General features: G+C 38.3%; 1 protein-coding gene across 1 annotated transcript; it reads left to right on the top strand.

Annotated features, from left to right (window-relative positions):
- The first annotated feature begins 9,071 nt into the window (after nucleotides 1-9,071).
- LOC136828965 (putative uncharacterized protein DDB_G0286901) lies at nucleotides 9,072-15,117 on the top strand. The gene is made up of 5 exons (XM_067087360.1): nucleotides 9,072-9,223; nucleotides 11,469-13,747; nucleotides 14,056-14,177; nucleotides 14,297-14,410; nucleotides 14,527-15,117. Exons 1-5 carry the CDS (start codon nucleotides 9,139-9,141, stop codon nucleotides 14,735-14,737), a joined length of 2,811 nt encoding a protein of 936 aa, XP_066943461.1. The 5' UTR covers nucleotides 9,072-9,138; the 3' UTR covers nucleotides 14,738-15,117.
- Nucleotides 15,118-16,701: the final 1,584 nt, after the last annotated feature.

Genomic DNA, 16,701 nt, shown 5'->3' on the forward strand with positions numbered 1-16,701 from the left:
ATCGAAGGAGGTCGGACAGATTTATGCTCTACTGCATAAAAACTTTTAGACATCAGAGATCGTTACCGATGAACAAAAGGATTTGAACTGTCACGCAAATTTAGCAGTTATCTGGGACAAAATCAGCTTTTTGCAAATAGGCCTATTTACGGACTGGGTGCTGCATCCCCTTTATGACCTGGATATTTCAATAATATAAATTTCCCTGTAACAAATAGACTTTCTGTTGCTCAGATATTCCCTTCACTGGAAAGGGAAATGGTTAATTTTTGAGGGATGGTCAAATGACTGCAGAGGCCAACCTGTTACGTTATCTACTTGGGGAACGTAACGTAACTCTGACACACTTTGCAATCATTTCAGTTTTATTGGCTAAACTCAGAGCCCAACCCCTGTTAAGCGGGTAAGATGGAAATATAAAACGAAACGCGTCTCTTAATATTCTTGTAATTATTTTGAACTGAATGCTAATTCAAGACTTATTGAGAAACGCGAGAATGTCAAAAGCTGAGAAAATTTCCTTTTTTTTTTTTTAGATATAAAAAGGTAATTTTGATTGTCTTTAAGTCTTTTCAAAGATCGGGCAGAAATATCGAGGCTCGGGAATTCAAACAAGCCTTAAATCCTTGAAAACCATAAATAATATCTTTAGCGAAGTTTACCATGCCTTGAACTCAAGTTTGCGTAGTTTTTTTGTGATATTCAACAGTACTGCAGTAACATTTCTATATTTGGATTCTTGTTTTACCTTCTAGTCCACTAGTTGGCTTGTATTCAAGCAATACTCAGCTCTGTATAACAACCACACAAGGACTAATGTAGCTATAACAGGGATTCATTCTGAAACTTGAAGAGGGTGTCTCGCCAAATATTCCCCCACGTTGATGTGTTGAAAAAATAAAGACCGGTTGCTTGATCTATCTCTTGTGTAGAATGATTTTTTCTTATAATGCACTTACCTTATATCTAAAAATAAATATATTTAGTGACAGCGTAACCATTTTGAATTCAACATTCAGTAATAAATAACTTTTAGCTGTGTCAGTTGCTTTGTGCCCAGTAGACCGTTATTATTTAAACACTACTGGTGCATAATAATAATTTAGGCGCAAAACTGCAAGTGTCAGTGAAGAATAAAGTGTGCGTTGCTATGGAACTTAGGTGGAAAATAAAACGGCAAGTTTTTAGCCATTTAGATATGTTGTAAACTGTAAATCATTTTTTCTCTATCGTAAACTCATCTTTAATCCAAGCCTTACCTAGTCTCATATTGCCTGTGCTTCCATTTTCGTTAAAGTCTTGTAGGGCAGCAGAATTCTTTCTTGGCTTTGAGACTCCGTAAGATCTTTTGAGAAGTAAGTCTTTTGTTTCTTCGAGCTTAGACCTTGTTTATTCAGTCATTCACCTCCGTTCTTCTACTTAATTTACCGTCAGAATAGGTAAGGATACCTGCCACTTTCCCGTGCAAGAGAAAACGCAATAGGCCTAGATTTTAGTGGGTTTAGAGGAGTGAGAAGTCAATATTTAGAAAGTGTTTAGGTAGTTGTTAGTTTAATTGCAACGCTGCTGTAGAACTATGTTGATAATTAGGAAATTTAGATATGTTGTAAACTGTAAATCCTTTTTTCTCTATCTTAACCTCAAGCCCAAGCCTTTACCTCTTAGTCTCATATTGCCTGTGCTTCGATTTTCGTGAAAATGTCTCGTAGGGCAGAGAATTCTTCCTTGGCTTTGAGACTCAGTAACCTCTTTGAAGAAGTAATTCTTTCGTTTCTTCGAGCTTAGACCTCGTTTATTCTGTCAGTCTCTTCCGTTCTTCTACTTAATTTACCTTCAGAATGGATAAGGGTACCTGCCACTTTCTCGTGCAAGAGAAAACGTAATAGGCCTAGATTTTACTGGGTTTAGAGAAGTGAGAAGTCAAGGTTTAGAAAGTGTGTAGGTAGTTGTTTGTTTAATCGCAACGCTGCTGTAGAACTATATAGATAATTAGCAAATTTATTCAGTAATGAGGAAATTTCTGTCATGCTTTGTAGATGGTATGTATCCCAAGCTTTCTAAATTTGCTTTATATTGTCAAAAATGTTATGGAGTTCAACGTGGTTTTTCTTGAAGTGGTTCTGTGATGATGGGTTGCTGTGAACTGTATACTCTATATAATAACTAGAACTGTAGTTTTAAATGAGGCGTGAGTAATCGTGTTACTGTTTTTATAGATGATACCGAGTATGTAAAGGTTACTCTCACACTTTTGTTATAAGGAAGAAGATCGATTTTTTAGCAAAAATGAGTACGCATGAATAACGTAGCGGATTTACAGTTTTAATCATATTCTTAACTGTTAGACTAAGCCCGCTTTTTATTCAGTAAAATAAAATTAGAAGTCTCTCTCTCTCTCTCTCTCTCTCTCTCTCTCTCTCTCTCTCTCTCTCTCTCTCTCTCTCTCAGCCGGTTCGAATCACGTTTTGGTGCTGTTCGGCGAAAGTTACGTAACGTTTGTTCTAGAATATTCCCGTCGCTTTTGTTGAGGACCGCTTGGGAGGTAAAGTTATCTTTTGTTTATCATAAATGTTCTCTAAAATAGCTGTTTTTTCTGTTCGTTGCAGATACCCAGCGTGAATACCTTCTATTTAAAATCCCATAAATGTTGTGAGTATGTAATGGTGCTGCCGTTGTTCCTGAAACTCTGCGGAAGAGTGTAAAGAAGAAGAGTGAATTCTCACCCACATCTCTTGGGACTTTTCTTTCGCATCGTATTATTTGTTGTTTTTGTCAGAGTTTTTCAAGTACTTTCTTCTATGTTTTTTTAATCACATCGTCCTTTGAAATGTGGTTTTTCACGGTGTCCTGTATGAATGTGCGTATAATATGAGCAACAGTATAGAAATAATAATGATAATTATGTAAAAGTCCTCGCTCCCTGACGAATGTACACTTCGCGGCAAAGAAGACTGACAGGTCCTGCTACTCATCAATGTAGCACAGTTTCGAAGGTCTAGGAACATTCTCATCCAGGTGAGTGATATATGACTTTTTTTTTTCTTGTCTCCTTGAATAAGTAATGCCGTAAGTTATGCCATACCAGTTTTTTATGCCTTTTCCCACTGGTATTATTATCAGTAGTTATAAATCATTGGTTAAGGGCGAATGTAAAACAAATATAAGTACAGAGGAGATGTTTCTTTTAACGTTATTCCAGATACTGTGTACGAATGCATTGCTTATCTTCAGTAATAACGTATGCAAGGTAAGGCTTTTTCTTTACATAGTAAAATTAAAAATATATACGGTAATTAAACAATTTTACTTTATTTACACACACACACACACACACTATATATATATATATATATATATATATATATATATATATATATATATATATATATATATATATATATATATATATATATATATATATATATATATATATATATATATACACACACACACACAGATTAGGAATATGAAACAGTTTTGCTTTCTAAACCAGATAGTGAGGAATTCGCCTTCCACGAGCTAAAACAAAAAAACCGAGAACATTGAGCATGAAAAACCAAGCTTCAGTGAAACGTTCGACAGACCTTAACATTCTGGTGCAAGGAGCAATAGGTCTTGCGTTGCCCCGGGTGAAATTACGATTAGATTTTAACTGTTCTTGGTTCGTATAAGCTCGATATCGTTCAGGAGGTATTCCAGGCGAGTTGTGGGTCCCAGGACCCAGGAGTTTTAGCCGTTTGGAGGCCACGGAGTCGTTATTCCAGTGTTACGGCTGCGATGCAACAGGCGGGGAACTGGTGGTTACTTGACACCCCAAAAGGCAGCTGACGGAATGGGCAACCCCTCGATAGCAGCAGCAGTACGTAACGCTTTGGCTGCAAGTTATTCTAGAAAGCAATAAGACTTCAGTCAGTTTAGTGAGCCGTTTTCATTGAGGACATTTTTCTCTCCGAGTTTGCGCATCATACATACAGACACGCACACTATATATATATATATATATATATATATATATATATATATATATATATATATATATATATATATATATATATATATATATATATATATATATAGTATATATTACTAACAATATACATAGGAAAGTTATCGTACAAAATACCTAGGAATTCTATAGAATTCCAAATTTTAACGGTAAATATCTAGCATTAAATATTCAAGCTATTTTCCTTGGTATTCTACGTAATCTTGAAATACTTTTTTGGCGAGGTATGAAACAAGGAATAACAAACTCAGTGCTTCAGCAAAAAATAAATTTGCTTCATCATTAACCTGACCTAATCTGATCTGAGCGATCTAACTTAAAGTATGCTGGCTTAAGTTATTTCTCACGTTGAAAATCAATGTTCAAATGTTAAATCTCATTGAATCTTTAAATTAAACTGGATAGTACTGTACTCTGTTAAGTCTGGTAAAACCATTGCATGGATTATATAGAACAGTTACTGTATGTAATGCTTTGGTATAGTGTTATTATAATGTCAGAACAGTTCATAAGTATTTTATACTTTGCCAACAACTGTCAGGTATTACGAAGAATTCCGAGCTATACAAAATTTTGCACATATATATATATATATATATATATATATATATATATATATATATATATATATAAAAAATACAGGCAAAGTGCAATATTTTGGTAAATCTAGATATGTGTGTATTTATGTAGCGTGTTATTTCATTGCACGCAGTGAGTCTAGCAACACCTGCTCACTGCACAAAGGTAGTATTTATCATGTATCTGGAGGGGGAGGGGAGGGGGTGTAGACTAGACATGGTCTATGGGGGGGGGGGAGACCGAAGCTAACTTGCCTAAGCGGAGCACTAGACTCATGAAGCCACATCCTGAGACTTATCAGACCGGCTGGTCATATTGAGACTTGGAATTATATACGCTTATTTTTGGGTCTCCCGGCGTTTTATATTCGTAATGACCCTTAGTCAAAAAGGGTGTGTGTCAACCTTCCCTTATGTAGATAAATTACTACCAAAACCATTAAATCGACCTGTTTAAGTGGTGAGAAGTGGCGCTCTTGTTCCTATCGTGTGTAAAGGAGAGAAATGCGACCAAAGAATGAGTAACAATATTTCATACAATAGTTATATTATCGAGTCATGTGGAAAATGTAGATTAGTAAACCTGTTACGTCCCGAACCAAAAAAGATTGCTAAATGATAGAATTCGTAGTATTTTTTATAATAATCTAGCTGAAATGATCGATATATTAAGCCATAGATGTCTTTTTAAGTTTAGCTCACGCCACAAGCGGTAACGCTGGATGGATACACAATGAAATCTCGGTAATGATTATCATTTGAATATTGTCCCTTGCAACATTGCCTGTCCGCATTTGCGGCTCTGCATTCTCTTTTCTTGCTCTGTTTAGTTAAATACTTCAATTTCCGTTATTTGAGCCCTTGCACTCTTCGTGTCATTTTGATTTACACACATGCTATTCACTCTTTAGGCCAAACTCTGTTTGGGTTCATGGAGAAGAATATGTAGTACGCTCCTTGTTCAGTGATGAAAAATGGTCCGCTTTGAATCTTTTTTGCATTCGGAGATTGCATTACTTAACAGAAAACTCAAAAAGGAATATTATTAAATGTAAAACAATCTGTGACGTACTGGATAATTAAACTGTAATTAATGGTTTGCATCAAGGAAAAAGTGACTAATAAGTATATGTATGTATATATATATATATATATATATATATATATATATATATATATATATATATATATATATATATATATATATATATTACACACACATATATATATACAGTATACAGTATATGTATGTATGTATGTATGTATGTATGTATGTATGTATGTATGTATGTATGTATGTATGTATGTATGTATGTATACTGTATATTGTGTGGATGTGTGTGCGTAGAGGAGAGAAAGCGAGAGAGATTTCTTCACAGGAAATCCCCCGCAGGACGATAGTGCTGTCAGTGTACTTCACATGGGTGCTGTTGGCATTAGTACATGGTGTCTGCAGCATCCCCTCGGCTCCTAGCTGCACCAACCTTTTAGCCACTTATTTTACCTCCATTCCCGCTCCCTTCTTCAGTCGCACTGTCCAACTCCTCTCACTTTAGCCTCGTAGTGCACCTGTGAAGTCCTCTCTCAGTTTCTCCCTCTTAGATCTTTGTACTTCTGATTTGGTTTTTGAATCTCATTGTCTCGACTCGCTTTTTTCCATATCTAAAGCGCTGAAAATGTCTGAGTACTTTACTTCACGGCCTAAATATCACGATTTATTGCTTCATTCATTCACAGGAAATCGGTTTCGTTTTTCAGGAGAGAAATTTTTTTGTTATTTTGCCGACGAAACTGTTACTTTGTTCAACGTCTTCTTACAGTCACCCCTTCCTTAGCCGGCGTCAGTAGCCTAGATGTTGTGACGCCAGTTTCCACAGCCACAAATCAGTCAATCCTTTCTTAACTGACTGGAGTATCTTTGAGGAGATCTGTGATTGCCAGGTTCCTCTCGAGTGCCGCGTTTAGTCGCTTTACCCTAAGTGATGATCCTGATAATAGTGTTCCCAAGCCGTAGGCTGTGTCATAGCCTAGACCATGATCTTTCACAGTCGCAGGTTTGAGGTCCCTTGCTTGGGGATCTATCCAAGCTTATTTTTATTTATTCCATCATTTATATAATTATGACGTATAGTCACTCATTAATTTGGTTATAAATTATATGTGTTCAAATGTGTTATCATTTTGATAATGCATGTACAAAATTTCTTCTGATTTCCTACTTCCTCTTCTTCCCGTTTTCACGTTTTCTGTGAAGGCTTCATTTCAAGCTCAAGGCATTTTGCCTCGTTCTGTAAAAGCGTTCGCACACTGGAAATAATAATGATCAAAGCCTCGTTTACGAAACTTAGCAGTCTTTTCTGCAAAGGTATATTCCCTTAATAGACAGTTTTGCTGTCTATCACTCGTAAGAGCGATATAGCATCAATTCTTGCGTAATGCGAGTGCTTCCATTGCGACAGAGGTTGCTTGGGTAACAGGAGCGTTGGGATATATCTTTGCCGAATTAATAGTTAAGGGAACGGCCTTTCCGTCGGGTGGTTTGAAGTTTTATCATGCCAGATGATATATGAGTAAGAAGAGTGCAGACTCATCCTAATTCCGAAGTAACCGCGATGATGAACTTCCGACTGGATTGAAAGATGATCAGTCTAAATGAGATCTTCGGCGAAACTCTCAAAGTAGGATGACGGGAAAAGTGTCTCTTAAGATAAAAATAAAAATTACGGTTATACACAGCAAGTTACCACCTCGAAATCCAAAGGTGATACATTGCACGAATGTAGAATATTTTTTTTTATGATGATCAGGCTTATTTCAATTGATATATGCTTGTACGTCAAGTGCCTGTCCAATTTAAATCTTGAACTGCTTATCATCAATCACTAGACGCATGGAAAAATCCGTACAGCGTTGAAAGGGGCATATTTTTGTATTTTGTACAGTTGCTAGGGACGGTGATTTTAATTAATCTGTATTTATGCACGTCAAGTGCCTGTCCAATTTAAATCTTGACCTGCGTATTCAATCACTAGACGCATGGAAAAATCCGTACAGCGTTGAAAGGGGCATATTTTTGTATTTTGTACAGTTGCTAGGCTCATTGATTTTAATTAATCTGTATTTATGCATACATCATTATATACATGTGTATATGAGGAGTTCGTATTCTGTACATCTCATGTCTCTGTATTTATTCTCAGCCTAACGCCTAGTCGGAGCCGCGATATTTTAACACTCCTCCACCAGCTGTTTCCCTGTGAAAAGACTCATTTTATAATTGGTTTTGGCAAATGTTTTACTGCAATCTTCCCTCTGTACCCGGGCTTGTAACCATTACACTGAGTTGGGCTGGCTAGGCTTACTTCTTCGCTTCTGCCTCGGCATTTGGTAGACACAGTCTGAAAAGTAAAGTGAAATGCGAACCGGAACTAGTGTTGTCATTACCTAGCGACGGATCAAGCAAGCAACAGCGACCCTGCCAAGTAGTTTCCAGGTTGACCCCACCACCCAGCCTCGTAACTGTAAATCGTCTAAGGTTCTCACACATCCTTTGGGAGCCAGCTACCCTTTTGCGAACCCGAAACCAATCATTGTTCTTTGATATCAAAAATGGTTATTTTCCTGCGGACTGGAACTAAGATCTAACTGCAAGAATGGCTAACCCTGAGATAGCTTCTGGGAAGAGAAAATTGTGTGGGAGGCGATACGCCTTCGTGGGCTATGTGGTCCAAGGAGGTTTGTTTTTATCTAAGTTTTTTTTTTTTAGCCATTTCCGGTTTTTGATGAGCCGAGAACCGGTAGAAATGATAATTCACGTAACAATTACTCAGACTAATAAGCGAAAAAACTTGTATTTATGACTGTAAACTTAGACTTACTGATTCATGAGTTTTGTGAAACAACGGCTCTGAAGAAGATATAGTTCTTTAGCCCCCTGATAATTATTATTGTTATTACCAAGAAAAAGAAAAAATTTTGCGAATGAAAGGTATGAAAAAAGACTGAACTTTAATTCTGCTGTTTACGAAGAACAATTTGAATGCAGACATTAGGAGTTGCCTGTTTTCTCTTAAAAAAATACAGGTAACCTCCTTTCGCTCCACCTTCGTCAGTTTCTCTGGCTCAGCGACAAAGTTGCGCGGCAGAGGTCAGGTGTCAGCCTGTAGCCTTGAAATCTGGATGCACTGGGTCAGGTATCCTGTTGTTAAGGGGTTCCTGGTTGATGGGGGTTTGAAAGGTTCTCTCCCCCTACGGCCTAAAAATACCCCTGGGGGTAGAGAGGGGCTAAAGAGCGTTACACAATAAGGGCTACAGGGTAGGGATCAGGAATTTTGGGGGGATACTGCTATGTGAATTGCAAAACGTAAAACTCAAGCGCTTACTGTAGAATCTGTGTGGTTGCCACGAATTGGATGCAGTCTTTGAAGGTTTTGGGTTTCCAAAAACTGGCTTCATGAAGTTCGAAGACAGTAGAAAAGAAGCGATGGAAAACCTTCACTTTCTTCATTGACTGCAGGTAACACGAGAGCCCTTGGTCGGCAACGGCCGCCGAAGATGGGCAGGTATAAAAGGAGACAGCGACTGGCAAACGTCGAGCAGTTCCGCCCACTCACTCAAACCATGAAGATCTTCATCCTTGGTAAGACGAGAATTGAGCTTCTTTTGCAACTTTGAAAGTGTTCGGTCTTGAAGACAATCTCTTCGGGGATTTTACAGTCTGCAATTTATATTTCGGATCTCAGGTCTCATAGCTTCGATTTTATACTCATTCTTCAATGGTTTCATAGGCCTTCTGTGTGATTTAAGTCTATTGATGCATTGGAAAAGATTTTTGTTTCATGGAGTTATTAATCCCAGACTAAGTCAGAGGTTAGATTGTCATAAATCAGTTACCTTAGTATTAAAATGCATTCTTTGAGTTTAAGTACTTGGTTACTGGTTATCTTGACTACTGAGAAACACAAACAAAGGTTTTCGATTGTCACCTGCAGGCCTTTCAAGCCTTTGGATTCAAACAGTTATATTCTGGAAAACTGGCCTTAGTTGTGGTGATCGAAAGCCAAAGGGTTCTTTTGGTTATAGCAGATAATATTTGGGTCATAAGTTGAAGTACCTTAACATATTGAAAGAGTTTAGTCAAAATTTTATTTTCGACTTACAGCTCCAGTTGAATTCATAATGCAAAATTCAGATGATCACTCTGGGATTGGGAAAAATAGTTGTTTGTGTAAAGTTTTCATTCATTATTTTTCGTAACATCATAATCATAATGAGGTTTTCCGGGATGAAGTTAGCTGTTATTAAGGAAGCGAGTTCAATTATTAGTTATTTTACCACAACAGGGATCTTGTCAATTTCGTATCACGTCAGCCGATAATACTTGGTAATGTATATCTAGAGAATCATTCTTTGCTTTTAAGAAATGTGCCTATAACTACACTTGTTGAGTGAAGCTGTCATTTTTATCAATTTTCCTTTGCGCACAATTTAGGTTCATACAAACATACGCCCAGTTCATCATCTTTATTACTGACATTAGCATTCAGCACCGTAGAACTTTCAGTCTGCCAATGCTTTAAATAAAACTTTTCTCAGCTTCTTGTTAATCTGCAAAAACTCTCCTGGGCGTGATCACCCATTTTCCATCTCGGCATTCTTTGTAACTTGCAGCCTTGCGCCTTTCCCGAAATTTTGTGCGTCGCCCAATTAGCTTTGTCATCGCGCGTTAATTTCTGTTTCTCTTCGAACCCTTTGTATCTGAATACTCTTAACTTTATGTTTTTTATTGGTATCATCAATGAATGTTATTTTCTATGCGGACATCTGTTCAGACCTTCTAGAAGTACTTACTATTGATGCCTTAATTCGACTTACGTTTCGATGTGGGAGCGTTTGTTTTGCCATGCATGAGTTTAGAATTGAATGTTTACTTCCGTACGCGCATTTATTTCAGTATCCATCGATGACTACGCATTCAGTTCACGTCTCTTTATATGCCTTTTGTCTTAATGGTGCATAACTGAACAATTCGAAAACAGCTCAAGAGACACGACTTGAAATATCCTTTATATTCCAATCTAGGAATTTCAGTCTTCTCTGAATAATTAGGTCTGTTGAATGAGGCCAAAGATTTCTCAGAATACAGACTCCATAGTATCCTTATTTCAGTAGCTGTGTTCTCTCGAATGGAAGCTTAGGTTTGCAAGACAGACGCATTTTAAACTTGCTCCATATGATTATTATTAATATTATTGATAGTAATGATAATATTCTATAAACATGGACATTGCCATTAATCTTTTTTTTATAATTATCGCATCCATTTCAGACCCTTGTGTAATAATAATAATGATAATAATGATAATAATAATATTTGGAAATACACCTTAAAGCTAAGACTGAAGGGCATTATTACTTTAGCATTTCCATTAAAGAAAAAATCCCTGTCCTAACTGTCTCTAGCCGTATGCCTTCATAAACTAGCTCTAAAGTTACTAGAAATTTATAGATGCATTACTCATATCTTTAGCTGCGTCGCATCTCGCCTTGCGCTTTTGTTCCCCCCTTTGAATGGAGTGTCATCTAGGTTCTCTGAATTATAGCAAAAGCGTTTTATTATTTGCCCTGCCTGTACAGGAAACGTAGCCTTAAAATTTCTAACGTTTACTTCCTTTTCTCGAGATTTCCTGTTATTACTGCACAGTGTTTGTTTAATGGGTTGCCACGCGATGCTCACTGATTAGTTATCAGGGATGTGTAAGATACAGAGCAAAATGCGAGGAAATGGAACGATATTTAGTCTTTGAGAGTATTCCCAAATTTCTGTTTTTTGAGTAACTAGAAACTAAAATGTTCCATCTCTGTCTTCTCTCCTCTTTCATCAGGCTCCCTCTTCTTGCTGGCCTCTGCTGCCAAGCTTGACCATCTGTCCGGGACACACCAAGGAGAACAGTATTTTGAACGATCCCCAAACAACAACCTCGTTCATATCAAGTATGGTAGTGAACATGGACACGCCCACTCTCATGGAAGTCAGTTCAGCGTGAACCAGGCTTCCAGCCAAGTTGGCATCAGCAATCAGTTCTCTTCCTCTTCTCAGGGCGCAAGGTCTCAATTTTCTTCACAAAACCAACAGACAAACCAAGGCCAATTCTCCTCACAGGCTCAGCAGAGCAGCAGAAATCAGTTTTCTGCTCAGGGTCAAGTAAACACTGGAAGCCAGTTCTCTGGACAAAGCCAACAAAGTAACATCAATCTGTTATCTTCCCAGCAAGGTAATAGGAATCAAATTTCCTCCCAAGTGCAGCAAGGACTTGCAAATCAATACTCCACCCAGAACCAGTTAAACAGAAACCAGATTCAGTCTCAGATCCAACAGGACCAGAGTAACCAATTTTCTCTTCACAGCTCACAAAACCTTGGCAACCAGTTTTCATCTAAAACTCAACAAGGATCTGTGCAACAATTCTCTACCCAAAACCAACAGGCAGGAGGCAGCAGATTCTCTTCTTTGACCCAGCAAAATAACGCAAACCAGTTTCAGTCTCAAAACCAACAGAATGCAGCTCAGTTGATTTCTCAGAGCCAACAAGGAAACAGAGATAGGTTTTCTATTCAAAGCCAACCTGGCAACCTTCAGAGCAACAGGAACCAATTTTCCCTCCAGAATCAGCAAAACAATCAGTTCTCTACTCAGACCCAGCTTGGTAACAGAAACCAGTTTTCTACCTCTACCACGAGTCAGTTGAATAACAGGAACCAATTGTCTGCCTTGGAACAACAGACAAATAGGAACCAGTTCTCAAACGTGAACCAGCAGTTTGGCACGACCCAAGGCAACAGGAACCAGCTTTCTGTCCTGAGTAACAGGAATCAGCTTTCCACCCAAGGTAACAGGAACCAGTTCTCTACTCTGAGCCAAAGTAACAGGAACCAGTTCTCTACTCAGAATCAACAAAGTATTAAGAACCAGTTCTCTACCCTGACTCAAGGTAGCAGGAACCAGTTCTCTACCCAAGGTCAACAGAGTAACAGGAACCAGTTCGCTACCCAAGGTCAACAAAGTAACAGGAACCAGCTCTCCACCCAAGGTCAACAGAGTAACAGAAACCAGTTCTCCACCCAAGGTCAACAGAGTAACAGGAACCAGTTCTCTCTTCAGAGTCAACAGAACAACAGAAATCAATTGTCTGCCTCCCTCCAAAGCCAAGTGAATAATGAAAATCAGTTCTCTACTCAGAGCCAGCAAATTACTGGAAACCAGCTCTCTGTCAGAAGCCAACAGAACAGAAACCAATTCTCTACCGAAAACCAACAGAACAACAGAAACCAATTTTCTACCACCCAAAGCCAGCAAAACAACAGAAACCAATTCTCTAGCCAAAGCCAACAGAATAACAGAAACCAATTTTCTACTCAAATCCAGCAAAACAACAGAAACCAATTCTCTACCCAAAGCCAACAGAACAACAGAAACCAATTCTCTACCCTGAGCCAGCAAAATGACAGAAATCAGTTCTCTACATCCATCCAGGGTCAAGTAAGCACTGGAAACCAATATTCTGCTGGCACCCAGGAAAACAGAAGCCAGTTTGCAACACAGAATCAACAAAATAGGAGGGTCCAGTATTCCAATCAAGGCAGCCAAGGCTTAAACCAGAGATACAGTTTCAGTGATAACCGTTACAGTGACCCAAACCTTGTTGATATTAAGCAGACTAACTTGCAAACTTCCTTCAGTTCCTCAGGCAGTCAGCCATCTTTCAATAACAACAACCAGTTCCAGACCATTCAGAATGTTGGTAGCACAAGCTTCCAAGTATCCCAGGGTGGCAGCATTTCCCAGCAAACCCAAATTCAGGACAGTAACCAATTCCGACCAAGCCAGAACATAGGGAGCAGCATCCAGTCATCACTGAGCCAAGGATCAGGCGCTTCACAGTTTAGCCAGAATGTAGGTGCCAGCAGGTCCCAACAGAACCAAAATCAGTTCTTGAGCCTTTCCCAGAGTCAGGGCAACCAAAATGCTTTCCAGACATCACAGAACCAGTTGAACAGAGCGAACAACCAGCAGCAATTCTCAGGTGCCCAGGTACAAAATGCAAACAATCAGTTCCAGTTCAACCAGCAAAACCAACAATCACTGCAATTCCAGACCTCTGAGGTGAGTAAACGAGTAAATTGCTACCATCATTCATTTCAGTGAAATTTAATCAAGATTAACCTTTTGTTTCTCCTATCACTTCCCTCGAAACTTTCAGTAACATTCATTTACAACGAATGAAGGAGAGGGCTAGTTGCACCCAGAGTGTTAGTAGCCATAAAATCCTCCAAGCACTGGTGAACTTCTTTGTGCCAGAACTGTCTTTTGAGAAGAAATACAACAGAGATTTATTACTCTAATTGTGTATGGTGTAACACTGTATGACTGCTTTCCACAACTACTTTTTAAATCGCTTTTCATTAATACAGATGAAAGAGATTGCTGGACATATACAAAGCATTAATGGCGACAAGATACTTGGAGTGTTCCAGACTTTCTTCGTACCACCAACCTCCAATCTTTTTGAAGGCACCACATCATCAAGTTTCTCGTAAGTGTTTCTACATTATACTTTTTTCTCGAATAACACCTGCCCCAAACTGAAACATATCTTAAAAGAATTACTTAGTTTTCTTCAGACTCTTACTAAACCCATACCACCTTATACAGATGCTCTGCCTTTGGCCAAGGATACTACGCTGATCAGGAGAGTAACTGCCGGATGTTCCATGTGTGTACCCCTGTCCAGACTCAAGATGGCACTGCTACACAGTACAGATTTACGTAAGTCCTTTTGTCAAATATTTATAACTGGGTATGTATGGTTAAATCTGAATAAGATTGTTATATAACCCCAGCGCCAAGAAACCTAAAATTTTCATCTATTTTCTTTTGCACAGATTCCGATGCGGAGAAGGTGAGCAGTTTGACCAGAATACTTTGACTTGCTCAAGGTCTTCAAACACTTGCTCTTCTGCTAGCACCATCTTTACTAGGAGCCAGCAGGACTCTCAGCGCTTGTTCTCCGGATTTTCTGCACCTGCTGGACCTACCAGCAACAGCATCTGCTATCTGGCCAACAACCAAATCATCACTGGTGTCCGCAAATAGATTAATTGTAACGCATCCAACGCCCGCATTCTTCCTGAAATGCGACTAAAACGGACAAACTTTACGCAGGACATAACAAAACCCGCCACGACTACACAGGATGCTATTTTGGCGTAATAAAATCTAGTCGCATTCATTAAAAGAAAAACACTCACTCATTGTCTAAGACTAGATCATTCTTTCAGGCAGTCCTCCAAGACCAACTGTTTTGTCCTCGAACATTTCATTTTATATGTTGATGATGACTCTGTTATGACTTTGGCCTTCTTCAGTGGTGAACAACTGCAATATCGAACAAAACTTACGAAAACTGGTAAGTGGTTCAAGTACCTTTTATAATGTACATTGAATGACGAATGCCAGTAAAAATGCATAACTTATATTTTGTTTGATATCCTCCTTGAAACTCCCATTGTTTGGTAAAGTTGCTCTTCTCCAAGAAGGCAAACTATAATGTGTAATGAGAGCTTGTCACCAGTGCAAAGTTCTGGCGCGAACGATGACTGGATGGAGCCAGAGAGCCAGTGACGTTGAGTGAATAAATCGCACTCCGGTAAACACTTTAAACATTATGCTGGTCATCTATATGAATATTTGAGGCTTTTAATACACAGGCAATTAAGAGTTTGTTCAGAAATGAGTCCACGGTAAAAATTCGCTTGCCGTGCTTCATTAGCCACGTTCTTAGGGTAAACATTTCTAATTTATGATCACACTAAAGCCCGGTGGAAGGATACTAAATTATATTTACGAGAAAAAATTTGGAAAAAGTTCACGTAAGCAGTTGAAGAAGAAAATAAGGCAATCCAGTCTCAAATATCACTGCAATAGTAATGATAGGTCTATAGGCCTAGTTACAAGCTCCTTTCAGCGGCACTGCATTCGATCCCATTCGACTTCTGAAAAATTTCAGATGCTCTGTGAAAAACCGATGATTATAACAAATCAGGCTTCAAAAATTTATTTTCTTTATCCTTTTTTTCAGTTGAGTTGCATTCTATTTTCTTTATTGAGCAACTCTGATTACCAATGATTTTTTAGGTCTCCTTGTATTGTATGAAAAGAGCATTCTGTTTTACTGAGTAACTCTGATTACCAATATTTTTTTAGATCTCCTTGTATTGTATGAAAAGAACCTAAAAAAGATAAAAATGCATATTTCACGTGGATGAAAAGCAAAATATATTTTGATTAGTGACGTGCTGCTCCCCTGGAAGCCTGAAGCTTTAGCCTCACATCTCTTTAACATATTAAGTAAAGAATAGCCCAGGCTATCCGGTACAGTTATAGGCATAGAGGAAATCATGTCTAGGCTAGTTCCCAGTTCAGATTGCACTAACATTTCAAGTAAATGGGGCTTAAAGATCAGTAACGTAAAGTTCTGGCGTTTTCATACACAGCTACCCCCCGGTTGAATGAAATGGTTCATAGCATTTCTTTCCCAACGCAGAATAGCTAATTATTTTCCATGATCACTGTAAGGCATTTTCGAGTACCCGGTCTTACTTAGAACGATGACAGTGAGACTTCACTTGAAAATGAGCACATGCTTTTCCTCGAAGATGCTAAATTGCTAACATATATTGTTTGTGGCGTTCGACTCGAACGCACCCTATTGAAGTCATTGGGAACGCAGTGGTGAGCACGAACTCTATAACTTCACCCGAATTGATATAGGCTTTGCGAGTTCCCATAATCTTCGTTAACTCCACGTTCCTTGTGAAGTTATGTTATTCTTGTACAGATTCTGATCAAGGATGGTATGGATACCATCGAAAATGAAGCATTAATAAACCACTGAATGAATGGGTTGTTTACAAATATTTTGTGAACGTAGCCCACCTTGACTTGACTGCTAGAACACCCTAGGGCATAAGATTTATACCTGTCCAAGGGTTTTACAATAATAATAATAATAATAATAATAATAATAATAATAATAATAATAATAATAATATGGTGTG

The sequence above is a fragment of the Macrobrachium rosenbergii genome, chromosome 43, assembly GCF_040412425.1.
Source record: "Macrobrachium rosenbergii isolate ZJJX-2024 chromosome 43, ASM4041242v1, whole genome shotgun sequence".
Classification (NCBI taxonomy): domain Eukaryota; kingdom Metazoa; phylum Arthropoda; class Malacostraca; order Decapoda; family Palaemonidae; genus Macrobrachium; species Macrobrachium rosenbergii.

Coding starts and splice junctions, on each gene's coding strand:
- LOC136828965 (XM_067087360.1), top strand. CDS start 9,139: ATGGGCAGGTATAAAAGGAGACAGCGACTGGCAAACGTCGAGCAGTTC. Junction 13,748..14,055: donor TGCAATTCCAGACCTCTGAG/GTGAGTAAACGA, acceptor TCATTAATACAG/ATGAAAGAGATTGCTGGACA. Junction 14,178..14,296: donor ACCACATCATCAAGTTTCTC/GTAAGTGTTTCT, acceptor CACCTTATACAG/ATGCTCTGCCTTTGGCCAAG.